This window comes from Procambarus clarkii, chromosome 40, assembly GCF_040958095.1.
Source record: "Procambarus clarkii isolate CNS0578487 chromosome 40, FALCON_Pclarkii_2.0, whole genome shotgun sequence".
In the NCBI taxonomy this organism is placed as follows: Eukaryota; Metazoa; Arthropoda; class Malacostraca; order Decapoda; family Cambaridae; genus Procambarus; species Procambarus clarkii.
Window position 1 is genome coordinate 6,256,273 of NC_091189.1, and position 20,000 is coordinate 6,276,272.

Below are 20,000 nucleotides of genomic sequence, written 5' to 3' on the forward strand. Positions count from 1 at the left end.
CTGGGCCATTTGTGGATATATATACACGAGCGTGTGGACCATCTGATTCAGCTAACCCGAGGTTAATACCATTTGAAGCCACCTATGATTATTTTAAAATACTTTATTCACTGAAACGATCTGAAACCATCAGAATATGCGATACAAAGCATCATAGAGCAGTCAAAATGATTGTCTGCTACAATATGAGACGAATATAATTCACTCGACATTATGGCGACGGTTTCGTGGGACATTTTCTCAATTGCTAGACTTATTTTCCAAGACATGATGGATAAGAGTCATGGCTCTGGCATTATTATTCATCCTCAAAACCAAACGTTTATTAACTAGAAATCAATGACCTTGCATCATGGCAATCATTGCTGGATATTAATACCATTCGTAGTTACAGTAATAGTTTATGTACTGAACACTAACAGCTTGGCTACAGCCTATGACTGCTGTTGTGGACAAGCCAGCAATATCCCGTGCTTAAAACGTTAAGCTGAGAGAAAGCGAACTCATATGAAGTAAACATCGGTTACCGCTGCACTGGTGATGAGCAGTATATATGGATAGCATGTGTACACGACATGAATGGCATGTGCTCTATAGATTAATCGTCTATATGCTAAACGTCAATAGCCTGCGAAATTAGCACCAGCAGCCTGTGCAGTTAGCATCAATATCATGTGCACTTATCAGTCACAGCCTGTGCATGTATCATCAGTAGCCTGTGTATTGAACACTGCTTCTCTAAGCATTAATTTCTCTGTATACTCGACATGACAAGTTTGTGTACATGGGAACAAAGCAGGTGTATTAAATTTCAATAGCAAATGTATTGTGTAACAATAACCTGGGCTGTCTCGAACCGTGGACCCCAGGCGTCTCGATAGAGCGTCGAGATTCACCCATACAGCCCCGGTGAATGGAAACTTAACGCGTGTTCAATGATACACGACCCAAGCAGGTTCTCCAAATGATCAAGTTCATAGCCATATGTCTTGAGAAAAATGTCCACGTTATGCGTGAAGGTGGCTTTCCAAGAATGAACCTGTCCAATATAATATGTCTGCTCCAAAATTCGTTCAATTTACATTAGGGATAACACACATACGAAAAGTGATAGAATTATTCAACACTTTCTAAAGTAGCATGTTTGAAGCCACACGGGCTGGGGTAGAGTGTCCAGTGTGTGATGGGCCGCCTGCGCCCCGCGGATCACGCAACATACCACCAGTCAATCTTTTATAACAGCTGTTAAACACCTGCTCTTAGCCCAAGTCTTAGTCTTGTTTAGAAAGCAGCTTAGCGTAAAATTAGCTACTTAATTACTGATTAAATCATGAAGACGAGGAGGAGAATTTGAAATCAACGCGGCATATCTTCACATACACACTAAATACATTTTTGTTTTAATTATAATTTTAGTTCATATTCTCCCATCTGTCTATTATTGAAATCACAATAGTTAAGCATACTGTGCCTTTACCACATGAAGCAGAAAGAGCATCTACAGTGTGTGTGTGCTGGCTGGCTGACTCTGTAGTTCTACTCCCGTAACACAACAATGGCACCACCATGTAGTTCATCTTGCTCCCGTAACACAACAATGGCGCCACCATGTAGTTCATCTTGCTCCCGTAACACAACAATGGCGCCACCATGTAGTTCGTCTTGCTCCCGTATCACAACAATGGCGCCACCATGTAGTTCATCTTGCTCCCGTATCATAACAATGGCGCCACCATGTAGTTCATCTTGCTCCCGTAACACAACAATGGCGCCACCATGTAGTTCATCTTGCTCCCGTATCATAACAATGGCGCCACCATGTAGTTCATCTTGCTCCCGTATCATAACAATGGCACCACCATGTAGTTCATCTTGCTCCCGTAACACAACAATGGCGCCACCATGTAGTTCATCTTGCTCCCGTAACACAACAATGGCGCCACCATGTAGTTCATCTTGCTCCCGTATCACAACAATGGCACCACCATGTAGTTCATCTTGCTCCCGTAACACAACAATGGCGCCACCATGTAGTTCATCTTGCTCCCGTAACACAACAATGGCGCCACCATGTAGTTCATCTTGCTCCCGTATCACAACAATGGCGCCACCATGTAGTTCATCTTGCTCCCGTATCATAACAATGGCGCCACCATGTAGTTCATCTTGCTCCCGTAACACAACAATGGCGCCACCATGTAGTTCATCTTGCTCCCGTATCATAACAATGGCGCCACCATGTAGTTCATCTTGCTCCCGTAACACAACAATGGCGCCACCATGTAGTTCATCTTGCTCCCGTATCATAACAATGGCGCCACCATGTAGTTCATCTTGCTCCCGTATCACAACAATGGCGCCACCATGTAGTTCATCTTGCTCCCGTATCACAACAATGGCGCCACAAGTCAGCTTACCCACACTGGTTATTCAGTTTGTCTCGATGTCATTACTTGATGCTCTTTATATACAGTACAACATCTTTGTAATATAAGTGGAATACAGGTTACATCTAATCATGTTACAAAACGTCAACTAGGTATCGTTCATTCATATCAAAATGTTATATATTTCAATGGTAAACAATATATAGGTCACTCTTCGGGTCTATACACAAGAAGTTAGCAACTTCTCTACTGTTACATCTGAAAATATGCAAACTATAAAAGCATCAATTAAAAATATCCAACATTACCCCTTTCTACAGCACAAAATACAAGGGTGCCATAATATCTAGCAATTTCTTTAACAAACCTAAGAAGAAATATCTAACTTTTACACACATTCTATCAATGGCTTACAAAAGAAGCCGTGTTAAACTAAAATATTTGAGCTTTGCCCTGCTGTGTAAATTCCTCATGTGCACTACACCACACCGTGACCAACTGGTGTGTTCAGTGTTGTTGGCTCAGCTGAGTGGTGTTATGTGAGGTCCACTTTCATGGTCATCTTATACGCTTCGGTGCATTTCGTCTTCAGAATTAGTAAAATAGAAATAAAAACTAAAGATAGTTAAGAGCAAAATTATTAAATGGTTTCTCTCCCGATTGGAAGTTCTGAAGTAAAATCGCCAATTACGTTTTAATATACATTTTCTTAATATTAATTCTTCTAATCTGTTAAGCAAAGCTGACATCCCTGTTCGTCGCCATGTTGTCCCTCTCTCTCGTGGTCTATCATCACACCACAAACTTGGCCCTTCCATTTCTCTAACATTTCCTCTACACGTCCAGACCAGCTCTGTCCTGTAGGAATACTATTTTCCAAAAAGCTTTCTATGATAAATTTCAGAAAAACTTCCTCTTTGTGCTTGATCAGTCGAAGTTAACATCTTTATTCGACTCGTGGCCAAAATGTAATTTTTATTAAGACTCGATACGAGAAACTCCTAACAATATTAAAACCATTGGGATTTGCAAACGAGACATTGCCATATATATTGTTCCTAGATTTCATGGAGCTCCATTATTTTGTTTTGTTTACAATCGTAAAGCACTCTTACCAATTACATTCGCTCCCCAATTGCTTCCATATCTTGCATTCCAAAATAGTTACATGAATTACTTTGAATACTGTGGGCAAGAAGAAACCCCAAACTGAAAGACTTCACAGCACTTGCGAAACGTTCAGTATCAGACGCTTCATGACATGCGGGTGCGCGCTGGTAGCAGGTCTGCCATGACTGTAGACAGTCTCCCGCGCTCAACTTGGTATCTTAGTCTCTCTTGGTATCTTAGGTGGCGGGGATCTTAGCAGGGTTCCAACTAGCTGTCTTGGCATCCTGATATCTTGGGGTGGCGGGGGTCCTAGCAGGGTTACGAGAGGGTACACTCATCTGGCTGGGCATCCCGTACCTGCTGCTTGGCCTTCTTGGATGACCTCCGAATAAGAGAGCGACTTCTGGGCTTGGTCCTGGAGAAGGCTGAGGGTGGAGTGGACCCTGAAGCACCACCATTCTGCAACAGAGAAGCAAGACATCTTGCTTAGAATAAATATAATAGAGCAAGGTAGTTAACTGTGAAAAGTAATTAAGTTATAAATAAATAAATAAATGTTTATTCAGGTAGGGTACATACATACAAGAGATTTTACAAAAATTGATAGATTTATAGATAGAGCTAGTACATACAATGCCTAAAGCCACTATTACGCAAAGCGTTTCGGGCAGGAAAAGCAGGCTATATTTTCTATAAGTTAGCCTATTAAACATTACAACTAAGAAGTCATAGCTAATTATTGTTGTTGTTTTTAGATTCAGCAACTGGGAACAAAAAGTTATAAGTAGCACGGGCTATGGTGAGCCCGTAGTGGACGTACCTGGCACAGGAGCGGGGCTGTAACTGCTAATTATTGAGACATAAGGTTGAGTTATCTATAGAGTTTAGTTATGATGGAAGGCTATCAGGTCGGAGACCGGGCCGCGGGGTCCTTGATCCACGGAACCTTCACAGGGTAGCCATGATATATTAGCTTAAGATAGGCTGTGTTAGGCCCGGTTGGGTTAGGTAGGTTTTAAAACAGGTTGATCAGTCTTGTGTATGTTGACTTATCCCCCCCCCCTCCTGGTATACCTTAAAAGAACTGGACCTGGATGTAGAACGATTGAAGGGAACCTGTTATAGAGAAAACATGGCGCTTAATAAACTAGCTGGTTGTAGAACTTGGCCCGAGTCCTGCCTAAGGTACAACACAGTATGTTTCAGGTTCAGCGCGTGTCGTAGTAGAACACGAAGAGCACTATAGCACTATAGCACTATAGCATTTATAGCACTATAGAAGTATAATTCATATATAATATTTTGGACATTTACCAATTGCAATAAAGCATTGAATCATAGTATTTGGTTTATGATAAACCACGGCAACAGATTGACCATCTTATGGCACTGGACACTAATACCAAATTTGTCTTATACGATGTGAAATTCGGGTAAGAGTGGCAATGAGATCACCTCTGGCAGTCTAATTCACTAACGACTTCACGTGAAACATTAAGATCAACGCACTTCTCGGTCGTGATCTGAATCCAACGCAACATTACCCATCAACATCAGGAGTCGTCATAGTCAGGGACACACAGCTCACTCGGCGTCTGGAACATGTTCGGAATATCATCTATGGTTGCGTTATTAATATACAAACGATCTCCTAATGTATACTTTATATTGAACACGCTAAAATGACCTGATCTGAGGCCGATGTAATCTAAGCATCTATCTACCTAGCAAATATAATGCGAAAAATTTAAAACATGATTTTATACATATGTTTATATTCATACATATGAATGTACATATAATATCTGAGAAAATACTGCGGGCGTACAATGGGATCGAAACCACGTATCCAGACAAGCATCGCACGGTCTGAATATTTTCTCATAGAGTATGTTCTTATGATTTCATTGTGCACATATTTGTTTGAGTAATGATCCTCGAACCTGCGACGAAGAATTAGGAGGCCGAGACACAACCGCCGCACCCAGAGGAGATATAATGATTCCGTACTCTGTCGTCTTCGGAGTTCTCACCGTAGATGAGACGGTAGAGCAACGGTCTCGCTTCATGCAGGTCGGCGTTCAATCCCCGACCGTCAAAGTGGTTCGGCACTATTCCTTCCCTCCGTCCCATCCCACATCCTTATCCTGACCCCCTTCCCAGTGCTATATAGTCGTAATGGCTTGGTACTTCCTCCAAATAGTTCCTTCCTTCACCATGTGTTGAAGGCCCGGACTGGAAACTCAGTCTTTGATACTATCACCTCTTCCGTCCACTAATTATATCTCCCAATAGCGCGTGTAATTTTTGTGAAAGTAAAACATTAGCTCGAAAATAATTATTGTCTTTAATCACAGTTTCTTAAGGTTGGAGCAGAGAGCAGTGGTTTCTCCCTCGTGTGCTGCTCCGTGCATCATTAGGTAACTCAGCAGTGCCGGAAAGGAATAGAGGAATTACCTCGAGGAATGGAAGACTTTGTATTCGTGAAAAATAGAGCTTAGGAAGACTTTGGAGTTCGGTGATAATTTGTGAGCAGTCCAAAGCTCTGAAGCGTGTCTCATTAGTAAGGCTGCAGTCTCCCCCTCCCCACCTGTCCTTGTGAATAAAATCATATTCTCGTTTCCGCCTGTATTGAGCACCGCTCCTGTGCCAGGTAAGTCCACTACGGGCTCACCATAGCCCGTGCTACCTGGAACTTCCGTCTGTCTCTCCCTGGCCGCTTGACTCCAACAACGCGCCTGGAGCACCTGATGCCTCTTCACTAGTTTCTAATTCCGGTTAACTTCCGCTGTGTATTCACATCCCTATCGGCATGTGGCAGCACCTCGCCTTGTCCAGGAATACACGGCTGTGTGAGGGATGTGGACCTGGCCGTCTCTCTCGAGGTGCGGGTGTGACGCCGGTCCTGTGGGTGGGGCTGGCCCATCAACACTGTCCTGGCCCGTCACCACTGTCCTGGCCCGTCACCACTGTCCTGGCCCGTCACCACTGTCCTGGCCCGTCACCACTGTCCTGGCCCGTCACCACTGTCCTGGCCCGTCACCACTGTCCTGGCCCGTCACCACTGTCCTGGCCCGTCACCACTGTCCTGGCCCGTCAACAAAACACTTAAGTTTTATCATAGGTTGAGGTAGGTAAGGCCAAGCTTGGTGGAGGAGCGCCAAGCTTCCGTACAGAACAAGTGACTGTACATTGTTCTAAGCAATAAGAAGTCCTTCGAAGTCTTCCTCACAACATTTGCTCTCCTGGACAAGGTAACTAGTTACCGGACAATATATGTACTCTTTGTGACTGCAGAATCGCGCTATTAGCTCTTGGACCCCGCCTTTCTAACCAATGTATTCTCAACATTGAGAGCTATTCAATCTCAAACATGCACGCACACATACACACACACACACACACACACACACACACACACATCTGGACCAAAGAGCCAGAGCTCAACCCCCGCAAGCACAATTAGGTGAGTACACACACACACACACACACACACACACACACACACACACACACACACACACACACACACACACACACACACACACACATCCAACCAGTTAACAGTTGAGAGGCGGAACCAATGAGCCAGAGCTCAACCCCCGCAAGCGCAACTAGGTGAACACACACGCACACAGCAGTGCTCAAAGCTGGGAACAAGAGAACGAGAGGGGGGGGGGGGAGGGGGTCATAGGTGGAAACTAGAGACAAATGAGTCGCATAAACGACGTCAGAAATAACTTTTCCACTATTAGAGCTGTCAACAAGTGGAATGGGTTAGACGCACAAGTCGTTGAAGCTGACTCGATTTAAAATTAGAAATATAAATATGACAGAAGGGTGAGAAAGAAGTCATTGCATCAATCTAAGAACGTTCGGAAGGCGGGGCCAGGAGCCTAGCTCGGCCCTGCTAGCACATAAGAGACCTACTCTCCTGGAAAGAATGACACAAGACAAACGGAACGGGAGGACGATATATATATATATATATATATATATATATATATATATATATATATATATATATATATATATATATATATATATATATACATAAGGGAGATGGATACAAGAGACAGATAACGGCTACCAATATACACTGATCACCCACGATGGAGTTATGAGAATAGGATGTGAATGACGTTGTTTATGTGCAGACAATCAATGTTGCATCAGTGAAGGGGGGGGGGGACACCGGGCGGTGTAGGGCGCTGGCTCCTCCTTCTTCATTATTTATTGGGAACTATTCAACCATGTTTAATTGTATGGTGTTTCTTGTCTTGTATAGCGCACCTTGTCTTGTATGGCGCACCTTGTCTTGTATGGTGCCCCTTGTGTTGTATGGTGCCCCTTGTGTTGTATGGTGCCCCTTGATTCACTAATACTCTGGATAGGATTCAGTACTGTTATAGATTCACTATAGTCAATTCAATAAGACTAATGAGGCGCCGTCTACATCTAGCGCGGCCTCACGACCGCCTCATCATGACAGCGACGCTCTTGGAACTTTCTAAATAATTGTTACTTTTGACAATAATCTGGACTTTCCCGAAGATGGCCAAGTTGCTCAGAACCTGAGTCGTGGGTCGACTCCTGCGTGACCGGGATGTTATGGAGGAGAGCTGGTCATGGGCCTCTGGCCAGCCTCTGTGCTCTAGTGTTCTGGACGATGTCTCGCCCTGTTTGCATTAATGCTGCATAACTTTATGCAGCATTATGCAGCATAATTGATATTTTATGTACTTTGTCAAACCCAGGACATTTAAGCCCCGATTTTACCTGCATAAGCTTGAATTCTGAATATCTGGAATCAGAAAAAAATGGGTTCTTGCATCCATTTTTTGACTTTCAATGCACTGTTCAAGGTCAAATATGAGGCTTTCAGATCGCCCAGGTTTCTGGGACCATTTTAGATCCTCTGTTATACTTATCGAACTTGATATGCTGATCCACCATAACCACACTAGAGTTCTGGCTACATTATTCAGCATCTGGAGGCCATCAAGCTGCCCGGAGAGCATGCTCGAGGCCTTCATGGCCCTCAAGCATTAGTCCATCTTGTTACTGTGGAATATGGGTATATATCTTTGCCATTGCACGCGTCCATGAAGTTGGGAATATGTCGACACTACGACGCCCACTGTTGTTAACAAACATTAATCAAGTTCTCAATTTTAAACTCTGATGAATAAATGTCACATTTAGTCCATTAACGGAAGGAGGGGGTGAGGCCGGCACGGGCCAGGACACCACCAAGCCCTGCGACGGCGGAGTCTGTCAGTGAGACTCTCAAAAGGTAGTTCAGTCCAATTCAGCCTTAATTACTAGCCTGAATGATCAGCCTTTAAGGTTCCTCCATCCAAAAACTTTTGCTAGGAGCGTTTGGTGGTGGACCAGTGAGTAGGCGTGGCCAGCGATGCACCTTCCCTCCCCCGCGCGAGGAACGTGGGAAGGTAGGAGGAACGTGGGAGGGTGAAGGGAGGGTTGGAGGAACGTGGGAGGGTGAAGGGAGGGTTGGAGGAACGTGGGAGGGTGAAGGGAGGGTCGGAGGAACGTGGGAGGGTGAAGGGAGGGTTGGAGGAACGTGGGAGGGTGAAGGGAGGGTCGGAGGAACGTGGGAGGGTGAAGGGAGGGTTGGAGGAACGTGGGAGGGTGAAGGGAGGGTCGGAGGAACGTGGGAGGGTGAAGGGAGGGTTTGAGGAACGTGGGAGGGTGAAGGGAGGGTCGGAGGAACGTGGGAGGGTGAAGGGAGGGTTGGAGGAACGTGGGAGGGGAAACTTCAGATTTCTCAGAGTATTTGACAGGGTGGACACAAACAAGCTATTTAGCACGGGATGAAACACACACAAGGGGACACGGGTGGAAAATGAGTACCCAAATGAGCCACAGAGACATCTGAAAGAACGTTTTCAGTGTCAGAGTAGTTACCAGTTGGAAAGCATTAGACAGTGATGTGGTGGAGGCTGACTCCATACACAGTTTCAATTGTAGATATGATAGAGCCCAGAAGACTCAGGAACCTGTACACCTGTTGACTGACAGTTGAGAGGCGGGACCACAGAGCCAGAATTCAATCACCTCAAGGACAACTAGGTGAGTACTATGACAACCTCTCCCCCTTCCCCTGTGGGAAGGGGAACCCCCTCCCCTGTGAGAGGGCGAAGGATGAGAAAGCACCAGAAGTCGACTCAGCAAGGGAGGATCGTAGGGGCTCAGGACTCGTAGCTGAAGCTCTCGATAGCCGGGTTCGAGCAGACCCTTCCTGATCCCCAGGACTCGAGTCTTAAGGCGCCTCAACCTCACCTGCTAAATTCGCCCCCTAAAAGGGAGGAAATTCTGCAAACCGGCATAGTTGCTGAGTGTGTGTGTGTGTGTATACTTATTGTGTACGCGTGTGTACAGCTATTGTGTACGTGTGTGTATACGTATTGTGTATGTGTGTGTATACGTATTGTGTATGTGTGTGTACATTTATTGTGTACGCGTGTGTACACTTGTTTAGCAATACTGACCAGGTAGTTTACATGACCGAGCTTCAGTTCCAAGACTCTGCGTTTCCTTCCCTTGGTCGTCCAATATGTCTTGCCATGTCTTCTGTTTATTTGTTAACTATGGATGCGGGGAGACCTTTACCGCTCCTACTCCCTGGACGTGTTCCTCGTCCCTCTGTGACGGGTCTGCGTGTTTAGCTCTCATGATTGGTAATTTGTAGCGTTATTGCTCAATCTAAACATTGTCTCTAATCGTTCCACCTAGTGTATTTTGTATGTCTGTATCATAGTCTCTCGATTTCTTCCATTGTCGTTAGAAATAGTTCTCTAACTTTACCCTCGTAGCTCAGTCCCCTCAATTCTGGGACCAGTCTCGAAGTAAACCTGTGTACTTTCTCAATCATTGTTTTGTGCTTTTTGAGGTGGGAGCTCCACATTACTTCTTTATTTTGTATCTGGTATTCAATATATGCACTTAACATAATTAAGAAGACTACAGAAGGCCTTTTGGCCCACACGAGTCAGTCCTATTTATACCTACATAAACTCATTCCTATATATACGTTTAGCCTACGCTTGAAACAATAAGGTGATCCCACGTCTCTTTGTTACCCGGTAGTTTGTTCATAGATCAACAACCATAGTACCTCATTGTCTAGGCTCCGGAAGGCAGTTCAGACGGTCACCAGCTCCTCGTGAGGTGATTTTTAAAAGTCCGTCTCCAGATGTACATTTTCTTTTTTTTATAGGTAGATATTTTTTTTACAGATATACATTTTTTTCTTTTCTTTTGTGTCTTCTCGAAGATCCATTAAATTCGAGTGTGTCTGATACAGTCCGTAAGATCCAACCACCTTAAGAGGAACATTATTTACTGTTCGTCTTGAGGCGATTGTGAAAGATATGGGTTGCTGGGATGGAGGTGTGTGGGGGGGGGGGGGGCGGTGTCAGGTAGCTACCGTGAAGATGCAGAAAACGTGTCGCCAACTCAAGCCCAATCAACACTAACATCATTATTAACAAGTTGGTGGACTGAATCGGATCATCAGACCGAGTCAGTAAATTACGGCTCAATCACAGCTCTGGCGTTGGATCCACTCGGAGAGGAAGTTGGGAGAGCGGGAATTACCGAGTAAACAAGTTTGACCCCACTGTGCTTACCTCTCCAACCTGCGGAGGACTTGACGTCACTGGGGCTAGTATGGGGCCGGCAATAACACACCCGTGTTGACGGGCTTCGGAGGCAACCGGTTTGTTTGTAGCGCAGCATAACGGCCTCTGCAAGTCTCCAGACACTGTCACGTAATGGTGTTGTTACTCTATACACGACGACACACACACACACACACACACACACACACACACACACACACACACACACACACACACACACACACACACACACACACACACACACGTTACACTCTCTCGACACTCTAACGAGACATGATTTGCAAGTTTGTCCAAAAGTACTCGAATCCTGGAAACCTCGGGATTCATCTGTCGTGACGGAGTGCAACCCGTTCTCGCACTTTCTTATAGTCAATATTGACTTAAAGAAAGTGCGAGAACGGGTTGCGGAGTGATAGTGGGGAGTTGGGTGACGGTCGTGGGGAGTTGGGTGACGGTCGTGGGGAGTTGGGTGACGGTGGTGGGGAGTTGGGTGACGGTCGTGGGGAGTTGGGTGACGGTCGTGGGGAGTTGGGTGACGGTGGTGGGGAGTTGGGTGACGGTCGTGGGGAGTTGGGTGACGGTCGTGGGGAGTTGGGTGACGGTCGTGGGGAGTTGGGTGACGGTCGTGGGGAGCATAAGACTATCCACGCACGACGGAACAGCCTATGATGTTGAGCGGTAGGGAGGGAGGCAGGGAGGGGGAGGAGGCTTGATCCTTTGACATATAAAGTGATTATATTGCATCTGAGGGAAGGTGAAGGGAGGCAGTGCAATATGCTACAGAGAAGGTCTGTTAAGGGTCGAACAGTTAATGAAACAGTTAAGCCAATTACTTTGTGTCAATAGAGAAGACAATCGCAGGTTTATGGAGGGACACAGCTGTCTAAATCCGATTTTTGCTCTCTAGAAAAGCTGAAGCCAAACAATATTTTCCAAAATGTCCTGATCCAATATTATGTGGATTAACACGAACCATAAAACTGTTCCAAAGACGAACCATAAAACTGTTCCAAAGACGAACCATAAAACTGTTCCAAAGACGAACCATAAAACTGTTCCAAAGACGAACCATAAAACTGTTCCAAAGACGAACCATAAAACTGTTCCAAAGACGAACCATAAAACTGTTCCAAAGACGAACCATAAAACTGTTCCAAAGACGAACCATAAAACTGTTCCAAAGACGAACCATAAAATTGTTCCAAAGACGAACCATAAAACTGTTCCAAAGACGAACACTGGGATATGTTTGAAGGCCTGAAGATAACTTTTGAAATATCAAAAAGTTACTAAAGGAGATAATTTGGAAGATAAGTAGGCAAATGAATAATGCTAATGTGTTATAAAAGGTAATGTGGTGTAGCAGCACTACACCTGCGGCCTGAAGACCACAGGACCGGAGACGCTGGTGTGTGCCAGGGATAGTTATCTTGAGATGATTTCGGGGCTTTTAGTGTCCCCGCGGCCCGGTCCTCGACCAGGCCTCCACCCCCAGGAAGCAACCCGTGACAGCTGACTAACACCCAGGTACCTATTTTACTGCTAGGTAACAGGGGCATAGGGTGAAAGAAACTCTGCCTTTGTTTCTCGCCGGCGCCTGGGATCGAACCCAGGACCACAGGATCACAAGTCCAGCGTGCTGTCTGCTCGGCCGACCGGCTCCCTTCCGGCATGGTGGTGAGCCAACTTCTCCTCTTACACACAACGTCTCTTTTTTTCACTCGTATGCATTAAATAAGGACCAGAATTGCCGTGCTAGAAAATGGAAGCGGTTCGAGAAAGTGACGTTCTGTCCCGTTTTCTGTTTTGGGTTCTCTGATAGGGTTAGGAGAGACCACATTAACTTGACCGTTTTCTTGACGATGGGAAACCATCCGCGTCTGTCTGGAGGACGGCGAGGGACGCGGGGCCTGGGACCACGCTCCTCCACCCACCAAGAATCCTCCACTTAACAAGCATACAATGTGAAGCTGTTGAGCTTGACCAAGAGCGTAAGAACCTGGGCGACCCATCCATAGTTCTCCATGTAGATGCTCATTAGTCCGATGAAGCGTCAAGTTTGCCGTGAATTAAATTGAAATAAAACTCTGAAAATACTGGAATGTTGAGGATGTGGGCGGCAGTGAGAGGCTCCCGGGGCACTGACAGACACCACATAGCAGAGACCTGCTCACTCACCGGTATAAGGTCACCGGTATAAGGTCACCGGTATAAGGTCACCGGTATAAGGTCACCGGTATAAGGTCACCGGTATAAGGTCACCGGTATAAGGTCACCGGTATAAGGTCACCGGTATAAGGTCACCGGTATAAGGTCACAACGTTGACCATATTACCCACACGCATCTGCTGACCTACATCACACGTGACCTGCTCTTAGCTATTTACTTATAGATAATATTTTCGTTTTTTTTTTGTAACTGATAAAACGAGGATTTTATTTAGTTTACCATTGAGCGAGTCCCAAGTGCCGCAAATGAAGGCTTCTTCAGTGAAGTTACTGAATAACATGGCTAGCTTTATCACACAACTGGAGGCCATGCAGCAAACGCTCAAGACACATTACCTTCTCTTTATAGCTCGACATATTTACTGTATAATGAAATAATAATGGATTTAGAGGTTGTCTCCTGTGGATTCCTTCCCATATTGGTCTCCGAATGCATGATAGAACTGATGAGTCAGCTAAAACATTTGCTCGCAAAGAGGGAATTGATTACCATCTTCGATTGCCTCTAAGTAATTTATATTCCGAAAAAATATGGCTTTTGTTACACAGTTCGGTACCATTGGAGAGATGCACCGCTGAGCGAGCACAGCCTGAGAATTGGTCGCTGTATTAAACCCTAGACAGAGCATTTGTATAAAGGGTTTCTGACAGCTGTCTTGGAACTTGCTATACCAATTTCATTATATACTGGTGAGCTGTAATGCAGTGATTAGTCGGTTTACAACTGATAATACCCAGATTCGACGTGTTCCATATTCCAACTGGGGAACTGCTTGTGTTGCTGGGTTTATGACAGCCTTTATCTCCGTGTCTGCTTCTTCCTTGTCTGGGGTCAGTCAAACCTGAGAGGTCTTCTGTTATTTAGATATATGACCAAGCTATTGTTGAATATTTCAGATTAAGGTACGAAAGGGTGAACAGTGTTTTATGGCTGTAGCCACACGCTCTTAACCTGCCAATCACAATTGTTATATTTTTGGACCATCATTTGGTAGTTCAGATGCTTGAACGAATACTGTGGTATGCGACTGACGTGCAGTTTGGAAGTTGACTCTAAATCCCATATGTTCGCTTGTCTGCAGCTGTTTGTTCTGTGGCACGTGACCTGCTCCAACTTCTTGACATGGTCTGAAAAGAATGATGGCCACCATTGTTCATTTGATGCATCACGTTAGTGTGATCTCTGTGTGTGTGTGATGGCCACCGTCAAGTCGGCTGGCAAGTCACCTGTGCACCATACTGAATTATAATTGTCCAATAAGGAATGTTATCTAGGAGGTAATAGGATAGGACACAGATTCTCTCGGGAGCAGAGGGTTTCGGCACTGTAAGCACAGGCTCAAAATCACATTTATATGTATAATTTGAAATATTTTAATTGTTAACTTTGACAAAGCTGAGAAACATGAAAGTCTCTACTGCGTTTCTCTCAGGAAAGTGAAATTAGAATGTGCATCAAGTTGAGGGCGCCAGAGAGTTGGGTCTCCTGGGCTAGCCTTTGCTGTAACTTGTGAGAGGCGGCTAATGAGTGCGGGGGAGCAAGGCGGCCCTTGGCCACGCTTGGGGGGCCATCACGACTTAAAGCTACGGTCTCTACACCAAGCTTTAGCTAGGTGACCTCTGAGCACAGCGTGAGAGCTCCACCGTTGTGATCGTCTCTCAGGTTGTCCACAGCCGACTTAGTGGCTCATGGCAGCACAACTGCAGTGTACATGAGTCTGGAAATCTACCCATGTGCGCTTCACAGTGCACAGAGTGAGTGCACAAGCTAATCTCAAATAGTACTGCACTAAAACCTAGTTTGGTTGGTCTCTAGAGCCCATATTTCTAAGAGCATAACGATGCTGCGATGGCCATCGTATGTCCAGTAGCTGATCAGACAGCACAAGCGCAGCATTTCCATTGTAATAAGCCAACACCAGATGTCGGCCATCTTGAAAAGCTACAGACGTGAACTTTCTGCCTCGGGCCATAACGAAAGATTAGCAGGTCAGGTCATACCCAACGGTTGACCCAAGCCATGATGTTATGACCTACGTCACCTTGGATGAGCCTATAGCAGCCGAGACTCTACCAGGCTAACCGATCTCTAATTGGCTACTCCTAGAAACAAAGGATAAATGCCGCCAAGAGCCTGCTGGTCACAAGAGGCCAGCAGGCCCGTCTAGAACACTGTACAAGCTGGCGTGTCCTCTTTTGCCTAGTGGCCAATAAGTAGAAATTCGTCATCAGAGTTCTTAGACTATCAAGTTAAACAACAGCCTACTCCTTATCAACAACAACTCCTACTCCGACAACAGCATCGCCTTATTCACCGTAAATATTCGGCGAATGCTTGGAATAGCGTTGCAGTGTTATTCTTGGCAAATTAAGAGAACGGTAGAGAGACCACGAGGTATGTCCAGAAGCAACAGACTGAGACAGAGCACCATTGTGATCGTCTAGCATCAGAGACGAAGTATCACACAACGTTGTGTGTGAACCAGAGAAGTGCCACGTCTACTGAGAGGCTGCCTATAAATTACCTTCAACGCAGTTAAGAAGCAACCAGTCCTCGGACCAAGTCCATTCCATCCAGCGGTCGACCCCAAAGACGCATTCATAAATTTTAACATGCTATTCATTCAAAATAGGCATTTTATGAAATATAAATTAATATTTTATATTAGCATATTGTGCATATTTAGGCACTGATTAGGTGTTTACGTTCTATTGGCGATTATTTGTATTTATAGTACGTGGATGAAGCATTTACAGCGTTGTGGTTCGAACAAAATTCGTCAGTGAAGCACTTGTTCCGGAAGTGTTCGAACGCAATCGGTTGTGAGTCGTGTGTAACAGCCCGTCCTCCAAACAAAGACCCAAAAGTGATTAGGTTAGGCAGATTAGGCCTAAGCTGAAGAAGTGACCACATCATTAACTCAACAATATAGTTAATAATCAGACCGCTTTGTTTGATTATTATATAATTAGATGGAGGGAAAACTATTTTAATTTTGTGTTCTTGTTTAGTCCTGGCTAAACTTGGGAGAGGTTCCGTGCAACAAGGTTATGGATAAAGAATACTAAGCCTGGAAAAACAGACGAGTGATATTTTTGTACATGTCCCCCATCACAAATATATATATCGGGTATATTTCAATTTTTTTTTAATGTTCAGTGTTTTTATCTCTATTGCAAATGAATTTTTCCATATATTTTGATTTCGCTTTGAGTTTACTTTTGGCACATTTCTTACAGTATATCGAAATATGTTTTCACCATTTTTTGTTCCGACTGTTTTATTTTATTTAATTGATATATTAAACGGCGTTCTTGTAGTGTTATCGTTGTCTGTTTAGCGGGGGAAAATATTGTAAGGGGTTTGATACTTGTGTGTTCCGCTGAACACGTTGAAGATATCTCTAAATATGTAAAATATATTAGTCTGTTCCCGAGGTTGGAGACTAGACGCTTGGGGTTAGCCTCTCACAATTTTCACGGTGATTGCAGTGGGATGCGTGCTCGACATGGGCGGGTCGTGATCGGCACCATTCATGCAAGTACAAAGTTTGCACGGTACTGTAGTGAACCCCATGACAATTCTTGATCTAGCATTCTGTCTTAAAAAAAAATAATATATTTTCACACATTATGCAATGATGATAGCAAATTAAATGAAAATCTACTCATTATCCTTACTCATTAATAAACTGGCGCAATTGTGAATGCCATGTTTTTTTTATCCTTGAGACTTTGTGATATCACAAGAGAGGTTATCTTGAGATGATTTCGGGGCTTTTTTTTTTTTTAGTGTCCCCGCGGTCCGGTCCTCGACCACGCCTCCACCCCCAGGAAGCAGCCCGTGACAGCTGACTAACACCCAGGTACCTATTTTACTGCTAGGTAACAGAGGCATAGGGTGAAAGAAACTCTACCCATTGTTTCTCGCCGGCGCCCGGGATCGAACCCGGGACCACAGGATCACAAGTCCAGCGTGCTGTCCGCTCGGCCGACCGGCTCCCTTCTCCCTGTCTCCCTCTCCCCCCCGGAGAGGGAGACAGTTCAGGGGTGCCCGGTCGACCCGGGCACCCCTGGGTACCCCAGCTAGTATTAATTTAGACAGATTGCCCGCCAAACACACACAGAAACTACGACGTTGGTACAACGTTCGAACAAGTTTTAACACTTTCTAACCAGTTATAACAACCAATATAGCAAGTTGTAACAACATTCTAATACGTCATAAACACATTAAGCCAAGATATAACAACTTTATTACAAGTTGTAACAAGCGGAAAATAGAGACAGTTTCGGTTTGTGTTTCCAGGGTGAAAGTCTCGTTATTCATGGCGGAGAAATATGTCTAGGATGTTAGTGACGGGAGAGACGAGGACGGCGGCCCACTGCCCAACAGGTTAAGGCCTCACCTCTACATTATGTCTGCCACAGCTTCGAGTTTTGATGCAACAATATGCTCCCAATTTGTCACTAATCGGCTTATCTTTTAAGTTTGTGTCAGGAAATAAATTCAATTAATTATATAATGCATATATAAATAAATGATGTGAATTTATAAATAAATAAATGCATATGAATTTATGATGTGATATAAATAAATGAGGCAGGAATTATTTTATAGGAAGGAGAGGCGCCACCGATGTTGTCACCAATACTATAGTCCTGTTACAGCCCCGCCCCTGTGCCAGGTAAGTCCACTACGGGCTCACCATAGCCCGTGCTACTTGGAACGTTTTGTTCCCAGTAGCTGAATCTATAACAACAACAACAACAACTTCTCTCATCCACGGGGGAGACATCTCCCGTCACGCAGGGTGCAGTCGCACCTCCACAGATCTCCAGTATCAGCTCTTGATACTGGTAATGGCTCTAAAGGGCCACCACTTCCGGGCTATTCATGCCCGTGCCACCTTTTGGGTGGCTTAATCTTCATCAATCAATCTTACTATAGTCCTGTCCCAGCTATACCTGTCCCCAGCTATAACTGTCCAAGCTATATATGTCCCAGGTATACCTGTCCCCAGCTATACCTGTCCCTGCTATACAACTGGTACAGCAGCTACTTGTCTACGGCTCGCAAAAACAAAAAAGGAAAATAAGCTCGAGACATAATTGATAGAAAATAACACCGCTGCCACCAATGGATAGATATGCTTAGTTTACTACAAGATTAAGAAAACTGCCAACTTGCTCTCGACGACGCTTCCTACCCCCCAGTGGCTTGACAGAGACGAGAGTAAGCGAGACCTTTGTGCTCTTGACATGGCGATCTGGGGCGAGATAGCGAGTACAGTAGAGAAGCCGTATCCCCCTATCCCGAACAGATAGCCCCGTTATAGACCAATAGGTCTCCTGTTATCTGTTACACCCGTGAACTCCCCCTTTCTCTCTCTCTCCGTTCCTCCCTCCCTCTCACCAATCTCTCCTCTTCCCCAGCCTTCCTTTTCTCTTCCCCCCCCTCCTCTACTATCGTCAACACCACCCTGTCACTCTCAGGCACAGTCCTCCGCAAGAAAAATATAATATTGACAGTACCTATGGTTCTGTAGTGAACTGTACATGGCGTGCAGTTGGTCTCGGTAGCATAATATAAGCTGAAGACATGACAAAGACTCGCTTCTGCCTGCTCCAGGAACACCACCCCCCCTAGGCTCTCCTCACCTACCTCAGGAACAGTGCTTCACCCTCGAACATCGCCCAGTCCTTCCTCAGCAACAGAAGAGAGGAATACAAGAGAAGAAGAGAGAGAGAGAGCGCAAAGCATTTCGTCCTCTCCCGTGTCCTGCCTGTCTGCCCTCCCCCCAAAGGAAGCACCCTTCTTGCCCTGCCTATTTGTCCCAAAGGGAGCATATCCCCCTCTCTTACCTCTGGGATGGCGTCGCGCTCTCTAGGAGGGGTCTGGCTGCGGCGCTGGTTCCTGGACTTGGTGTAGGCGGAGGACTGTCGCTTGAGGTTGGTCTCGTCTCCTTGGGGCACCTTCCCGATTTGCAGGAATGTTCGGAAGATGTCCTTGATGTGGAGGTTCTCCTTGGCTGAGCACTCGATCACGCGACATCTGCAGGAGGTAGAGACTTGAGCAAGTGTGTGTGTGTGTGTGTGTGTGTGTGTGTGTGTGTGTGTGTGTGTGTGTGTGTGTGTGTGTGCGTGTGTGTGTGTGTGTGTGTGTGTGTGTGTGTGTGTGTGTGTGTGTGTGTGAGAGAATAGAGATATATTTGATAAACTAAAGTGCCCGAACCTAATCAAACCCGAGGACACACGAACAGAAAACGGGATATCACTTCAATTTCGTGAGGCGCTACTATTTGTTGCACTTAGAGTAAACGTAAATTTTTGGAGGACGCAAAATTTTTGGAGGACGTATTATTACCGACGCAAATTGCTGCAGTAAATTACACTCTTGATGCTCGGCACATCATTAGTAGTTTATAAAGCACCTTAGTAACAGGTCATTGTTTACTAAGCACACTCTACCTCTGATGTGCACTTAATTGGTATTGTAAACTCCTGGCACTGCTATAGTGGCTCCTGGCACTGTTATAGTGGCATCTGGCACTGCTACAGTGGCCCTGGCACTGCTACAGTGGCCCTGTCACTGCTACAGTGGCCCTGG

General features: G+C 45.2%; 2 protein-coding genes across 5 annotated transcripts in view; both read right to left on the reverse strand.

The window, feature by feature from the left end:
* Positions 1-20,000, reverse strand: part of LOC123757857 (GTP-binding protein Di-Ras2) — a 211,372-nt gene that overhangs the window by 1,348 nt on the left and 190,024 nt on the right. For all 4 annotated transcript variants that reach the window (XM_045741742.2, XM_045741741.2, XM_069338652.1 and 1 more), the window contains 2 exons: positions 19,256-19,445; positions 1-3,956 (listed from right to left, as the gene is read on the reverse strand). The exon at positions 1-3,956 is cut by the window's left edge and continues 1,348 nt beyond it. In XM_045741742.2, the coding sequence (XP_045597698.1) occupies positions 3,816-3,956; positions 19,256-19,445 (331 nt within the window). In that variant the 3' untranslated portion in view covers positions 1-3,815. The remainder of the gene's footprint in view (positions 3,957-19,255; positions 19,446-20,000) is intronic.
* Positions 1,537-2,307, reverse strand: LOC138372994 (uncharacterized). The gene has a single exon (XM_069339040.1). The coding sequence runs from the start codon at positions 2,305-2,307 to the stop codon at positions 1,537-1,539; it is 771 nt and encodes a 256-aa protein (XP_069195141.1).